At 37.5% G+C, this 15361-nt stretch overlaps 1 protein-coding gene and 1 long non-coding RNA gene across 2 annotated transcripts; one reads left to right on the top strand and one right to left on the bottom strand.

Annotated features, from left to right (window-relative positions):
* Window positions 1-1170: 1170 nt before the first annotated feature.
* Window positions 1171-11645, top strand: LOC139951743 (centromere protein K-like). The gene is made up of 8 exons (XM_071950812.1): window positions 1171-1280; window positions 2970-3149; window positions 4444-4503; window positions 6305-6380; window positions 7199-7424; window positions 7890-8031; window positions 8829-8894; window positions 9593-11645. The coding sequence occupies exons 2-8, from the start codon at window positions 3057-3059 to the stop codon at window positions 9749-9751; spliced, it is 822 nt and encodes a 273-aa protein (XP_071806913.1). The 5' UTR covers window positions 1171-1280; window positions 2970-3056; the 3' UTR covers window positions 9752-11645.
* Window positions 11646-11789: 144 nt separating this feature from the next.
* Window positions 11790-14699, bottom strand: LOC139951753 (uncharacterized). Its single transcript, XR_011787838.1, has 2 exons — window positions 14336-14699; window positions 11790-13262 (listed from the first exon to the last, which is right to left on the bottom strand). It is a non-coding gene; the product is annotated as an uncharacterized lncRNA (long non-coding RNA).
* Window positions 14700-15361: the final 662 nt, after the last annotated feature.

The following is a 15361-nucleotide window of genomic DNA, read 5'->3' as shown; positions in this document are numbered from 1 at the left end:
ATATGTTTTCACTTTCTGCTGGTAGAGGTTATAACACATTTTTAAACAAATCGCTATAAAAGATCAGGGATGGATTTCACAAAGGTAGTCCTAACTTAGGACTAGTCATAGATTTCACAAAGGTAGTCCTAACTTAGGACTAGTCCTAGGCAATAGGACTACCTTTGTGAACTCCACCCCTGCTAACTAACTGCCGCCATTCTGCGCCTTGAAAGCAAGCAAGTGAATGTTTAACCTCGTTGTGGCACATTTCAATCACTGTGAGAGGTTATATTGTAATCAAACAGCTATAAAAAGCATAGGTCTTATTAAAGATCTGGCCTAACTAATATTATAATAATATTGCCTCAGTGTGCCGCCATTTTGCGATTTGAAAGCAGAAGTGAATGTTGAACCTCTTTGTGGCACAGTTGCAATGTTTTACATTTCAATTACTGTGAAGACCAGTTAATTAATAAGTGTGACAATCTCATTAGGATTATAATAGTTGTAATCCCCAATTCTACCATGTGCCTGGTCTTCGTGCAAGCATCTGTTCCTTCCTCCATGGTGCAACTGGTGCAATAAGGCAAGGATATAGAATGTCTCATAAAGGGTACACTTTCAAAACTGTCACCTCGGCTGTTACTTTTAACTCGTTTGTGGTTTTATATGAATGTAAACTTTTCCGTTCTCAGTCTAGGCTCAAAAAGCACATGTAAGGTTGCTCTTTTGAAAACAAATGACTCTCACGTGGTCTCAACAAAACGCCAATATAAGTGCATGTCGTCCCCCCCCCCCCCTCCCCTATCACTCACTCTCAAAAAAAATAGGTTGTTATGATGGAACAACACCTGATTTTTAGGGATTTATATTGTATATGAATCATTGTATTCTAAATTGTTCAACTTTATAAATTTATGTCCCGTGCCCCCCCCCCCCTCCCCCGGGATTTAATTTCCATTTACATGCACACAATGTTTGTTTGTTTGTTTGATTGTGGGTTTGTTTTCTTCGAGCCAAAAGACTAGAGTCCTACCTCCATGCTGTGAGCCAAAAATAAAACCTTGCCCCTAGCTGAAAAAGAAATGTGCAGCCCCCCCCCCCCCCCCCCCCCGCCATACACTGGCAGAATACGGCAGCCTAGCTAGGTAGGATGTAGGGGGGAGCGAGAACCGGTGGCCGGTTCGAGAAAGAGGTTGACTGCACAGCGCGAAAGTTTGAGGGGAAGAGTCCAAATTACTTAGGAAAATGACAACCAGGAGGAGCGAACTAAAAAGACCAAGTTAGACAAAATAAAAGTAAGTTTGTTAATTCTATAATTAAATTTATGTTTGAAGATTGACAAGTAACAAATTAAAGAGTATTTAAACGGTAGGCTGGGGACTGAAGTGTAAAATTACGTGTGCGAGGTGTTCGGGTTCGGCAGTGCCATTTGCAAACGCATTTTATCTAATTCGTGAAAAATACCGTAGCCCACATAAAAAAAGGACTTGTTTTATAAACTATAAAGCACAAACCACAATCAATGGAAACGGGCAATTATTGCTGTCAGTGACAGTATAATTGTTAAAAAATAGACAGGTGAAGTAGAAAACTTTCGAAAAACTTGAACCCAAAACAAAAGTGTAACACTGTAACTGTAATTTTTGTAAGTAATAAAAAATTAACACTAAGTGTTACCATGGAATTCGGGTCATCTCGTACCCAAGTCAACTCGTACCCGAGTCAACTCGTACCCGAGTCATCTCGTACCCGAGTCATCTCGTACCCGAGTCAACTCGTACCCGAGTCAACTCGTACCCGAGTCAACTCGTACCCAATTCAACTCGTACCCAAATATTTTTTTTTACAAAATTTTGGCGTTACAACTCGTACTGATTAATATTGTGGTTTATTTAATTTTCGTTATGTAAATCATACATTTTTTTATTCATTGTTGTAATGATTTCTTTTTTTTCAAGTTGCAGATACATGTAAAAAGATAATCAGAACATACGCAGATGAATGAATTGAATGAATTTTTATCATAATTTTTTTTTATGGGAACCCTTTAACAAGAAAAACACGTAACGTTTGCATACTATACATTGTATGTTTTTATATTGAATGAGTTTGTTTTTAAGCAAAAAAGAGAAGAACTTTAAAAAAAGGTAACCCTTTTTATGTCTCATATGTCTTTACATAGTGTAAGAACATGGTCTTTATAAGCACCAAACATTAAACGAAATTACAGCCTGGACTGTTTAAAACATTGGAGGAATACTACCGTAAAACATCTTAAAGAAATCCCCCCCCCCCCCCCGAAAAAAGGAAAAAAGAAAAAAAACGGGAGAAGAGAGATGAACATCTACCATTATTTAAAATGAAATTCGTGAGATGGTATTATTTTTAAAAAAAGTGAGTAGAATATCAATTTTATTTCCCGTCGCTTATAAAATCACGCTGCACGGATTCTCCGTATCGGCATACAACATACGTTATACGGTACGAGTTGACTTGGGTACGAGTTGACCTGGGTACGAGTTGACTTGGGTACGAGTCGGTTTGGGTATAATATTTTGGGTACGAGTTTACTTGGGTACGAGTTGACTTGGGTACGGGTTGACCTGTTTCGTTACCATGGAGGCTAATTTATTCCTCCATGGTGTTACTGTTAAGTGTTACTATTGTTGTTAGGGCTTTTTTTAGGCCTTAAACTTAAATTTTTTTTGTTTTCTTAAATTATCCAATTATAATATGAATATGATAACTATAAATTATAATGTATATGTCACGTTATAAAGTCATTAGGGATAACTTTACGTATGGCGCCACCACTTTTTCACTCATATTTACAAAAAAACAAAAGTGATATGTCATAAATTAGATTAGATTATAATCTAATTACTATTATTATTTCATATCGTTTGTGGTTTGTGGCGTGGGTGAAGATGTGACAGGGTGGTAAGGAGTTAAATAAACAGTTCTAGACCTTGTTTGTTTTACAGTTTTAGAGCCATTCCTGAGTTCACGATGCTTTGTTTTAAGACAGTGAGTGATCACTAACAAGAGCGCCCTGTCCTCACCATCACAAAATGGCAGTAAACCCTGGACAAGGAAAGGAACTATTGTCAGCTCAAAAACATCTTCACAATCAGTGTGAGAGAATATGGACGGAAATCAATCAGGTACGAGAAAATTTTTTTTTTAATTATTAAAAGAGAGAGAGAAAATTAAATTACCCGGCGACTAGGCCTAGGCCTTAATTCTCAAGACGCATTGTGGCAATGTGTGCAGCAGGCTGAAAGGATTGAAGAATCTTGTCACTGATGTCTGATTGTGTTTTGTAAGTATGTTGTTGTGAATAGTCATGAGCGACACAATTTGTTCATCAAACAGGTAGTGACAACTATTTTTGAAGTTGGCTTGACCATTGTTGTAGTAGTCGCAACTATTTTTGTAGTAGTCTAGTCGTGGTAGCCTGGTTAACAGAGTAGTAGAAAAATGGTAGTCGCGACTACAACACTGGTCTGGATCTGGATCTGGATATGGATCAATACTGCAATGTAGGGATGTATAGGTTGCAGGTGTGTGGTGCTGGGGACTCTTATTATTATAATGCGCTCTACTTTTGATATTTAAGCCCAGGCATACCCAGGGACCTCATCTAGATCAACTACCATGGCCATGTCTGTGCTGTTTCATTGTAATTCCTTCTTATGAAGCATATTTTACAAAGCGTATCAAAGTACTTTCACAAGAATGTCATATCAATCCATCTCTAGTGAGGTGATAGTAGGTACTTACATGCAGCATCTCTACCCACAGCATTCGGGATGAGCAGAGCCATCAACTCTCCCTCATTCTGCAGAGAGTTCCCTGAATTTGCCTGAAAATAAACCAATCTGTAAATCTTCCATGTTCTGATAAACTAATCTGAAGAAAAAAAACTCCCTGAACATGGAAAATTTGTCCCGACTTACTAGATTGAATGTAATTCTCAGATTGTGCAAATTGTGCAAAATTTCCCTGATTGCAAGATGCAAATTGCTGGCAGCTCTGGTCTGGATTAAACACCTCCCCACAGAAATCTGAGAAACTATTCATGCATGAAGTGTGTCTCAGATTCAAGTTTTGAGGGTTGAAAAACTATCCAAGCCATGTACTTCAAATGGAATCCTTATGGTTCAATACAGTTTCAGCTGTATGCTTCTCACCAATTAAGTTTTTAAATTCTTGGAGTATTTACCAATCTATGACCCTACTTTAAAATTCACAGTTAACTTGTCTGTCAATATTATGTAAAAATCAAAGTGTGTGGTGATTGTCAAGTGACAACAATTTTGTTAGATATTTTTTAAACATTTATTATTAAGAATGGTCTCTAAAAACCGAGTGACCTGGAGGCCCTCACTCGTCAGACTTTTGGGCTTGTGGTTTCACAGACATTTTTTCATGTTGATGTTTTGTATTTCATTACAGATTCACGTTGACCTCTCAAAAGAAAAACCGTTGGGAAGTCTAGGTGCTGCAGAAAATCAAGTAAGTCAGGCCAGGAATTTCATCTTTAAGTTAAAGGGCAAGGCCATTTTTTACTTTTTAAATGGAAAATCTTAAGGTCCATTGGACACTTTTGAAGAGGCTCCAAGGGCCCTATTGGGCAACAAAGGCTATGGCCTTCAGGTAACCCAGGCCTGATAAGTGCATCCAAGTAGTAGTTGTGTGGTTGAGTGGTCTGAAAAAAAAATCTCCAGGTAAGACTCTGGGTTTGATTTCACAAAGCAATAAGATCCATCATAGTACAAATTGTCAGCATCACCATCAGGATTTACATTGTGACATCACACTTTACTAAGCAACTACGATTGATTTGCAGCTGCGATCAATCTTAGCTCTTTGTGAAATCGGCCCCTGGTCCTGCAGCCGATTTCACGAAACGCTAGGATAAATCTGATCTCGAGCTAGGACGAGTAACTCGTCCTAATTTGGGATGGGTTCAATGCGTCCCAACGTCTTCGGATACGGAACTGAACTCGTCCTACATGTAAGTCCTAAGTTTAATCCTAAATAAATAGGAAGAGTTTGGTGAAATCAACGGCTGGAATTGAGCCAGGGTCCACAGAGATGAGTGGTATGGACCAAAACCACTGAGCAAACCTGTATGGTTTACTAGCACATAGCAGTTTTGACTGAACGTTGTACGAAGGGTTAGTGTTAAGGTGAGCTCTATCTTGGTAAATCTACTGCCACCTACATGTTGCTAAGTGTCTCTATTTAAAGGCAGTGGACACTATTGGTAATAACTATTAGCATAAAACCTTACTTGGTGTTGAGTAATGGGGACAGGTTGGTAGTAATGGGAAGAGGTTGGTAGTATAATTTCAAAACATTGTGAGAAATGGCTCCCTCTGAGGCAATGTTGTTTGAGACCTCAGATTTAGAATTTGATGTCTCGAAATCAAGCATCTGAAAGCACACAGCGTCGTGTAACAAGCGTGTTCTTTTCTTTCATTACTATCTTGCGTGTGATAAAGGCCCTCGACTTCGGCTCGGGCTTGTATATCACACGGCTATTTGACCATGCCTGTTTTAAACGACCGTGGAAGAACTAGTAGCTACCCTATTATTCCCTTATTGTTGCGTGTATTATCAGTAATGGAAATGCATCAATGCATGTTTGTGTCTATCCAATGAAGTCATGGGATTTCTGGTACTGTTTACAACAACAACATTATTCAGCTTAAAGGGGCACACCGGCCGAATTGGGCTATTTGGGCTACAAAATAGACTAAGATATGACTTCAACGGTCTTCCAGGAATGAAGAACAGTCCTTAAAAAAATCATCAAATTTAGCCGTTTTTGAGCATTTTAAGACAAAAACAAAGGTCGCGTGATTGTTCTAACCAAAAAGTGGTACAAACAATCACGTGACCTTCCGGGCTAGTTTTACTTTCAGCCGTCTAAAAGTAACTTACTTAACCAAATTTAAATATTTTTTTTACAAAACTATTTACGAATAATTGACGAAAAAGATCATGTATTCAAATTATCACTACAAAATTTAAATAATGGTGAAAAATCTAACGTAAGATTCACATTCAAAGAGTCCGTGTAACGGAAGCTTGTTTTATGGCGTTTTTTTTTTTTTTTTTCATTTTTTGCTAAACACGTGACATTTTGATGATTTTTATTTACAGCAACCATCTATAAAAACATTATTTATGATTCTACACTCCTAAATTGCGTAAACGGTGAGCCGGTGTGTCCCTTTAAGCACCAGCATGGCTTTGTGTAAAGGTTGACAAACTTACTTTCCATTTCTTTCTTGACTTCCTCTTTCAGATGCTGGAAGTAAGCAAAGCAAAGGAGAAACAACTGACAGGGGAGATTCACGCTTTGCAAAATGCACCAATAGAAGGTACATAAATAACCAGTGTCTCATCTCCATTTATGTTACATGTTGGGTCAAATTAAAGTGGGCCACAGAATGCTCTGAAATATATTACATTTTCCTAGTAGATGGAGTCCATAGAAAACAAGAACAAAATATAACGAGTCTCTTACCTCATGTTAAAACAGGGTAAAAATGTTTTTCTCTGAAACACTCAAGACCCAAATTCTGATAACCGTGAGGTCAATTAAACCTGCGATTATCCTGTAGCCCCTGTTTAAAGTCAGCTACTGCCAGTAGTTAAAGATAAGTTATAATAGCTTTGTTTCCCAATTTTTTAATCATGTTTTAAAACTTGTTTTACGTGTGAGTTTGCAACTTACTTTGTGTGTGTATTGATGTATGCCTTTGCCTGTTTATTGATAATCTCTGTTCCTCTAAATATCATGACTATGCTTTTGTGTGTTTGTATTTGATCCACAATTTATATTTTCTTTAAAATGGTTTTTTGTTTTTTTTATTTTATTTAACCGGTTTATTGTTAATTTCAATTATCTTAACTTTGTAAAAACTTTGTGAGTTTGAGTGGTGTGAGCCTTTTGGTTGTTTTTTTTATTCAAATGAAATAAACCATAAATAACAAAGTTCAAAAATTGTACATTAGGAAATGTTGTAAACGTCGAGTTTAAACCAAGGGTTCTTTTTCAGAACCCCCCCCCAACTCATTTAGAGGTAGTCATTACATGGTGTTTTCGCAAACCTTTCCATATAATATTTCCACCATGCAAAGTTCGAATCCTACTTAAATTGTACATTATTTGTACTTGTGTGTCATTCCACTCCAGCCTATCCAAATGACCCCACGACTCTCAGGGCTATTCTACAGCGAGAGTTGGAGACTTCAGTAGTTCAGCTGGAACAGACGCTTGGTGTCGTACAAACACAGAGGAAAGAGCTGGAGGAAGAATTGAACAGGGAGAAACTGTTGCTGGAACAACACAAGGAGGTTCAGCAAAGTCTTCAAGAGAAACTTGAAGAAGCCAAGGGCATGGCCTTACAACAACATAACAGGTAAATTAGGGGTTTCCCTTATAGTGAACCAAAATTTTGGATCACTCACACGTTTTTTCATATGCCCGCATGTGTTGATACACAAACAAATTCAAATGGTACAAACAAACCAAAAAAAACACGGGAAGTGAAGTTCGCAAAATTGGTTGACTTGCCCGGCTGGCTAGTGAAGGATTGTTTGGGTTTTGACCCCCCCTTGCGCTATTTTCACTTGCATTCGGCAACCAGGCAACCGCTTATTTCGAACCATGTAAATGTGCATTATTTTTTGTCCTTGGAGCTTTAATTTCTTGAATATTAGGATTTAGACTAATTATACAGCAATTTGAACCAACTGAGCTATTTATTTAGTAGCCTTAGGTCACCCTGATTTGTCAATATCTTTGTTCAGTGAGAACTCTGTCCTGACTATGTATGAGGTATAATATAACTGGGTTATAGTGAAGTCTCTTTTCTGTTCTCTAGTGATAAAGGTCTGAAGGAGTTATCAAAGAAGAGACTCCGTGCGTTGGAGCTGCAGCAAGACTTGATGCGCAGACTCGCACACTTTGCCACTAAGCACTTTCCGCTACCCTCACTGGCAGATGTCAACAAAACAAGTAAAAGGGTATGTGAATGGGTACCCGATCATAGTGTGCATTTTATAACAAACGTTTATAAATGCTTTGCAAAGACCATCGTGACTGATCCAAGGCAACGTGTTCCTTTAAGTCTGATTTCCAATTTCTTTTGCCCTTGGAAAAAGGGATTCAGTAGCCTGAAACTCAATTACAGCCTGTGTAACCCGGAAAAAGGCAATTTCCTAGAACCTAGAACTAACTAACTTGAATAATAACACAATGAATTTTCTACCCTTATACTACACCTGCATAGAATGGGCAGCCACTGTTTGACAGAGCCTGAATCAAGCAATTTTGGCCATGAATGTGGCACATTGCGAGAGGTTTAGAGCCTCAGATTCAAGATATTGCTGTGGGAAATCCCTACCATGACACTTATCTTGTTGAGCAAGTGACTTAACTATAGTTGCTTCTCTTCATTCATAAGTAAATGGGTACCTGTGGGAGCAGAGGTAGTTCTTGGGATTTCTGTTAGCTTGGTAGGCTACACATTTTACAGCACAAGCTGTACAATCCCAAGGGAGCTGAGATGGTTTTGGGAATGACATAAATGGCCCATTGACCAGGGGTATAAATGTCTGAGGCCCATGAGCATCACTGTGTGAGGGATTTGAGCGCTATCTAAGAAGCCACTTTTATTATTACAATCAAATTATCAGTGAAATTGGACCCAGATGCGAACATTTGATGTCATGAGTCACATCGTCTACACCACTAGAAATAATTGATTAAAACTCTCTGCTTTACTTGTAACTCTATTTTCATTTATTTATATGTTGTACAGAGACGAAGCTCTACAGAGTCAGATGACGAGCAGCATCGCTACATATCACTCCTCGAAATATTAGAGGTCAGAGTTCAATTACCATTTAAAAAATTTTCTCTCCCTTTATCATCGCGACAGCCGACTCTACTCCCACCATCTGTAAGAAAGTGGTTGGTCAGGGTGCCTTTGGTTAAAGTGGCCCAAACCTACCTATGGAACAAACTCCCTCCAGAAATCCACCAGTCTGACTTAATCTAGTGCCTAGAATATAAGCGCTAACGCTTTATAAGAACTTTGTATTATTATCATTATTATTAAGTGTTAGCCTATTTCCTCTTTACAAGTCTCATGTTTTTTCTGTTGAACATTTCTTTAAAAGTGACAAAATATTCACAGACAGTGTTTATGTTTTGTGTGATTTTAGAACCATATACATGAAATAACAAATCTGTGAAAGTTTGGGCTTTATTTATTGTACAGGTCAGGAGAAGTGAGTGGAAAACTTGCACAATTTTCTTCATACAACTTAATTGTCCTTAAATTACAACCGAAATCAGTTGTTGCATGTAGGTTTTTAGATACAGTTTTCTCGACTATGACTTCATTTCAGAGGGTAACATTTCACAGAATAAACTGGTTCTAGTATGAATTTCGTTATCAGTTAATCAGTAACTAAGCTTTCAGACTAAAGTTAAACAATGATGTACCCATTCTGTAAAATATCTTTTGAATTTGTTGATATCATGGGACTATTCATTTGTTTTGTACTGTCGACATTTCAGGTTCTGATGAATAAGTGCACAGATGATGAGCCGGATCCCTACATCACACTGGATGAGTCTTTCTGGCCGCCGTACATCGAGCTTCTGCTGAGATGTGGCATTGCATTACGCCACCCGCAGGCCTGCCAACGCATCCGATTGGTCCCATTTCACCTCTGACCTCTATGAATAAACATCGGAGTTGTGACTGGTCAGAGATTTGCAAGTTGTTAGGCTGAGGGCTCTGGGATGCAAGCTTCTCTTCTCAGATTCGCTCATCATAAAGACATCATCGATGCATTCGATTGGTCCCGTTTCACCTCTGACCTCTATGAATAAACATTACAGATTATGATGGGACTGGTCAGAGAATTATAAGTTGTTATGATCAGTGCTATGGAATGCACTCTGCTCTTCTCAGATATTATCATCATCAAGGCATTCTATTGGGCATCTGTCACCTCTGACCTCTATGAATAACATTGCAGATGTGACTGGTCAGAGAATTTTTAAGTTACGCGTCTGAGCCGAGTGGTCTTCGAGGTTAAGAAATGGCATCCAACACATTTTCACCTGTTCTCTGTAGATAGCTTAAGCACTCTGAACTTAGTGAATAGTAATTAGCTGAGTGATCTTGGAATGGAGGAAGGTCGCTCTTCTCTGATGTCGATCATCGTTCATCAATGCAATTGATTGGTTGTCTGTGATCTCTGACCTCTATGAATAAACAATACTGCTGTGACTGACTGATCAGTAAAGCAAGATGCTATTTGATTGCCAATTTGAACTGAGACCTCCATGAGTGTAAATTAGCCGAGTGATCTTGAAAACAATCTGCTCAGCTCTGACGAAGAAATGGCATTCAATTGGTAAACTTTCACCCCTGACCTCTTTGAATAATCATTAGTGATGTGACTGATCAAGGAGGCAAGATGCTATTTTTGCTTGGATTGCCAATGAACTCTGAACTCTATGAATTCAAGCTAGCCGAGTGATCTGGAAATCAATCTGCTCAAAATGTATTAATGTCATCCATTTTCACCTCTGACCTGTGTGAATAACCATATAGTCATTGAATGTATAAAGGAAGAACTTTGGTCCTTCCTGTAGATCATTTTTTATGCATCTGGTTGGACACATTTTTACTAAGAAGGGATGGTTAGTGATCCATGTTACATGCACATTGCAGAAATCAGTTCCATGCAGCCATGTAAAACTTGCAGAGTGTTAAAACTTGCATGAATTTTATGTGAATTAATTTTCACAGGGTCTTTCAGCCCCTATGTATATTGTTTTTGTTTGAAAGTGATCTGTGTACAAATGTGAATTATACAAAATTAAAAAAAATAGTGGTTAGACCATGCAGGTTTTTATTCTCTTTATTGTGAATTATATAATAAAACCGGTTGGACAGAACTTCTCCACCTAAAGATTTTTTAAAAGGTCTTTACTTGATTATATCAATTGAGGAAATACAATTAGCTATTGCAAACAGTTTACCATCCGAAAGGACCAGTCAACATTTTTTTTATTTTTATTTTATATCGGATCATTCTTGGTAAATTGAGGGTGCTTTGCCCCAAAGGCATTTGTGTGTATGTCCAACATACAGGGCCCAATTTCATAAAGCCTGTAAGCACAAAAATTTGCTGAGCATGAAATTTCTTTCTTGATAAAAATAAGATTACCAACAAAATTTTACTTTGTTGCATATTGCTTGTTACTGGCATTCAGCTGTTTAATGATTCTGAAAATCACTTGGAAATTTGGTTGGTAATCCTGTTTTGGAAGAAATTTCATGCTAAGCAAATTTTTTTGCTTACTGACTATGAAATTGAAAGCAATGAAGGCGATTGCCTCAATGCCCCCTGCTCATTGCCTTGGTGCCTTAAAACGGATCTTACAGTAGAAATTTACAGTAAAAACTTGGTGCCATTGCCCTTTCAAAAATGAAGCAAACAGGCCTGACCATAGACAAAATATCAACTTTTTAAATGTATTTTCTAAGAAACACATATTTTACCAGCCTGATGAACTTCTTTCATGATATTAGACAAAATGTGTTTAGGGGCAAGGGGGAGCAAGGTAATACATCTTTTTCCGAAGGGGCACTCGCCACCACATCAATATTCTTAGCACTCCCATTTCTTTATTTACGCAATGAATGCTAAGCATTTGTTTTTTTGTTGACATTCAGAAAGTGAGTTGACAACTAAAATTTTAATTCAATGTTAATTTATTTACCACAGCATTAAACATTCAATAATGACAACAACAGAGAATATAAAATACAAGAAGACAATTTTATTTAACAGATTTTAAGAATTTTTGATGCAAAACAGATGTGACACTGCAGAGGGATTCATTATTAAAAAGCAAACCTTGCAGGCAATTGTGGCGGTCCATGGCGGTGTCAAACAATTATCTACAAACTCCAGTAAAACTATCCATTCCTACTACTTCTTTGTAGTAGCATGTAAACAATAGGAAGTTATATTGTTTTCTTGTATTCATGAATGGATGGCCTGCTCTAAACCAACCCATTGGGGTAGACCTATTCATAATGCCTCTCTTAAAGGCAGTGGACACTAGTGGTAATCACTCAAAATAATTATTTATTAGCATATAAATCCTTACTTTGTAATGAGTAATGGGGAGAGGTTGATAGTATAAAAAATTGTGAGAAACGGCTCCCTCTGAAGTAAAGTACATAGTTATAGAGAAAAAGTAATTTTCCACGCATTTGATTTCGAGACCTCGGCTATAGAGTTTGACTTTGAGACCTCGGCTATAGAATTTGAGGTCTCGAAATCAAGCATCTGAAAGCACACAACTTTGTGTGACAAGGGTGTTTTTTTCTTTCATTATCTCGCAACCTCGACGATCGATTGAGCTCAATTTTCACAGCCTGTGAAAATAACAAACCTGTGACAGGTTTGTTATTTTATGCATGTTGAGATACATCAACTGTGAAGGCTAGTCTTTGACAGTTACCTATAGTGTCCACTGCCTTAAAGAGAGGTTTACTAACCACTATACACATAGAGTCTGTCTACGCACAATCCTGCACACGTGACACACGGACCATTGATTCCACACATAAGTGTTTATCATCCAATCAGAATTCTTCCCCATGCAAAAGCTAGCATTTTGTGCAAATTTCAGCCATTATACACAAAAAGAAAAACTTGTTCTCTCTGTTTTCACAAAATACTAGGAAATATTGATTGTATGCTCCAGACTGCACAGTAGGACTTTAAAAACCAAATAGAAACATTCAGATGACCTTGTTCCAATTCTCAGTGTGCTTTGGGCCAATAATCCAAACATTGGAGTCCAGAATGCCCCACAGCTTTGAAAAAATCCTGATTGAGAACCTTGATACAGACTGTGTTTGTGTATCATAATATGTTAATGTAGGGTCATTTGGCAGAGTCCATGCAGTGTATTTATTGTACTTCCGACTCGCGATAACAACCTTGTAATCGCGGCTAAAGCCAGGCAGCTTCCCTTTACATAATTGTCCTATACCATCCCTTGATAGCATTAATAATACATCAACAGTTCTCCATAGTTTCAAGATTTGATGCTAGCTCTCTTCATTTGTCTTGATTTTGTCCTCTGCTGCTTTTCTTGCCTCATCTCGTGATCTTCCCAGCTCGCCTCTCTCAGGAGGAATCTCTGGTATCGTCTGCAAGAAAGAAAAACAATGTAAGAACCGAGAAAACGCTGCAGAGTAGGTGCAACTTTAACCGTGGAAATTTACTATGGCTGAATGAATTTTTTAGCTAAAATCCCGATAACAACTTGAATTTGATCATTCAAACTGAAACACATGGATATTGGGGAGCGATTCAAAATCCAAACAGTAGAATGTTCTAAAGGGATCATTTTAGAAACAGAACATTCCTACTGTTCTGCCCGCTGGAATACTTGAAACCGGGCAGACGTCTGTTGGAACATTCCATAGTTCGGCACAATGTCATGTTCCAGCAAAACATCCTTTTTGCCCGGAACTTGCCTGACTTTTTAGATTGTCCCTTCAGATAAGAGTCTTAATTTTTCTAAGAATTTTATATGAAGTACATGTATACTTCTTAGGCCTCCCCTTGAATGTAACTGATACAACTTCTATTTGGAAATTTACACTTATTTCTTTTTTTTTTTTCTTCTTTTTTATGTGGTGGTGATTGTGGTGTTTTTGTTTGATGGAATTGGAAAACAAGTGGACATAACTTAAATGTTAACCTTTTTTTTATTTTATTGTTTGTTCTGTCTTTCGAATGTTAAAGCCATTATACACTTTCGGAACAGAAAAAAAGTTCACAGATTTACAAATAACTTACTGGGTTTACAGAAGGTAATGGTGAAAGACTTCTCTTGAAATATTATTCCATGAAATGCTTTACTTTTTGAGAAAACATTAAAACAATTATCAATTCTCGATAGCGAGAATTACAGATTTATTTACGGACACAAGGGTGGGTTTTCCCGTTATTTTCTCCCGACTCCAATGACCGATTGATATATATTTTCACAGGTTTGTTATTTTATAGAAGTTGTGATACACGAAGTGTGGGCCTTTGAACAATACTGTTTACCGAAAGTGTCCAATGGCTTCAACCGTGTTGGTTTATCTGTTGTTTTTATATTTGTATCTCTTGCCAGTTGTACATTTTCTTGGTACTGTGTGAATGTTTTTATCTGTGAAATTAATAATAAATGAAATGAACATGAAAACTGTGCCAGCATCCTAGACATTACCATATCAGGCTTGTAGTAGGCGTGTACAACTTGCGCTCCTGCCATCATGGACAACATGCTGGCCGTCAAGAATTTCAAATACGGAAACAAGTCTATCCCAGCTGGCATTTTCAACTCTTGATCTTTGTATTACCACAATTTGTCAGAAATGGACACAAATCAATTCTCTTTTCACTTCTGATGAATGAATTTCTTCCCAAAAAGCGATGTTTCCAAGCAGACAACTCTTTAAATTCTTGTCAAATGAGATACATGTATGACGCACACTGCATCTCTAGTTTAAGAAGATGCATCATCAACGTTCAGAATCAGGTTTTGAGTTATTCAAACAAACAGCTCAACATTGTACACTTGAGTCGCTCTTAGCTTGACACACTTGACGTCTTCTCGTGCTTCTCTGCTAGCGCTAGTTTGGTCGCATGGTTACGCTCGGATTCCTTCCTACGATATACATCATCTGGAAATAAGAAACAAGGAAAATAATATACTTTTTTAAAAGGAAAAACTTTATAAAAAAGTGTTGGCACTCATTTTTGTTTAAAGGGTTATTTATGGAGGTAGGATTTAACAAGAATCATTTTTAATAAAAAGAAATATACACAAACTAGCATGGGATGGATGGAGTTTTAACGTCTTTTCATACCCAAACCAAAATTTTTATGGGAAAATGTTACCACAACCCACTGCCGAAAAGTAAATTTGATTAAATCGTTATTTTAAAAATTAAATCAAGACTGTTGAGTGAGTGTATGTGACTGTTGCATGCTGCTGTTGCCAACGTCAACATTTATGAACAAGTGTATTGTTTGTATTGTATTAAATGTAAGCTATTCTAGGCAAAAAATAAACCGGTTTAGTTATGCCAGTGCAATAACAGGAAAAGTTTCCGTATGGCACCATGGCGCCACCACTTTTTCATTCGATATGAATCTGAATCTGAATCTGAACTATATAGTCGGCAAAGCATCCTTTCAGTTTCAGGAAACGTCACACCAATTATAATATTAATAATACTAAAAATAGTAT

Source organism: Asterias amurensis, chromosome 2 (genome assembly GCF_032118995.1).
Source record: "Asterias amurensis chromosome 2, ASM3211899v1".
Classification (NCBI taxonomy): domain Eukaryota; kingdom Metazoa; phylum Echinodermata; class Asteroidea; order Forcipulatida; family Asteriidae; genus Asterias; species Asterias amurensis.
The sequence above is the reverse complement of the archived record's forward strand: the minus strand, read 5'-3'. Positions and strand labels throughout refer to the sequence as shown.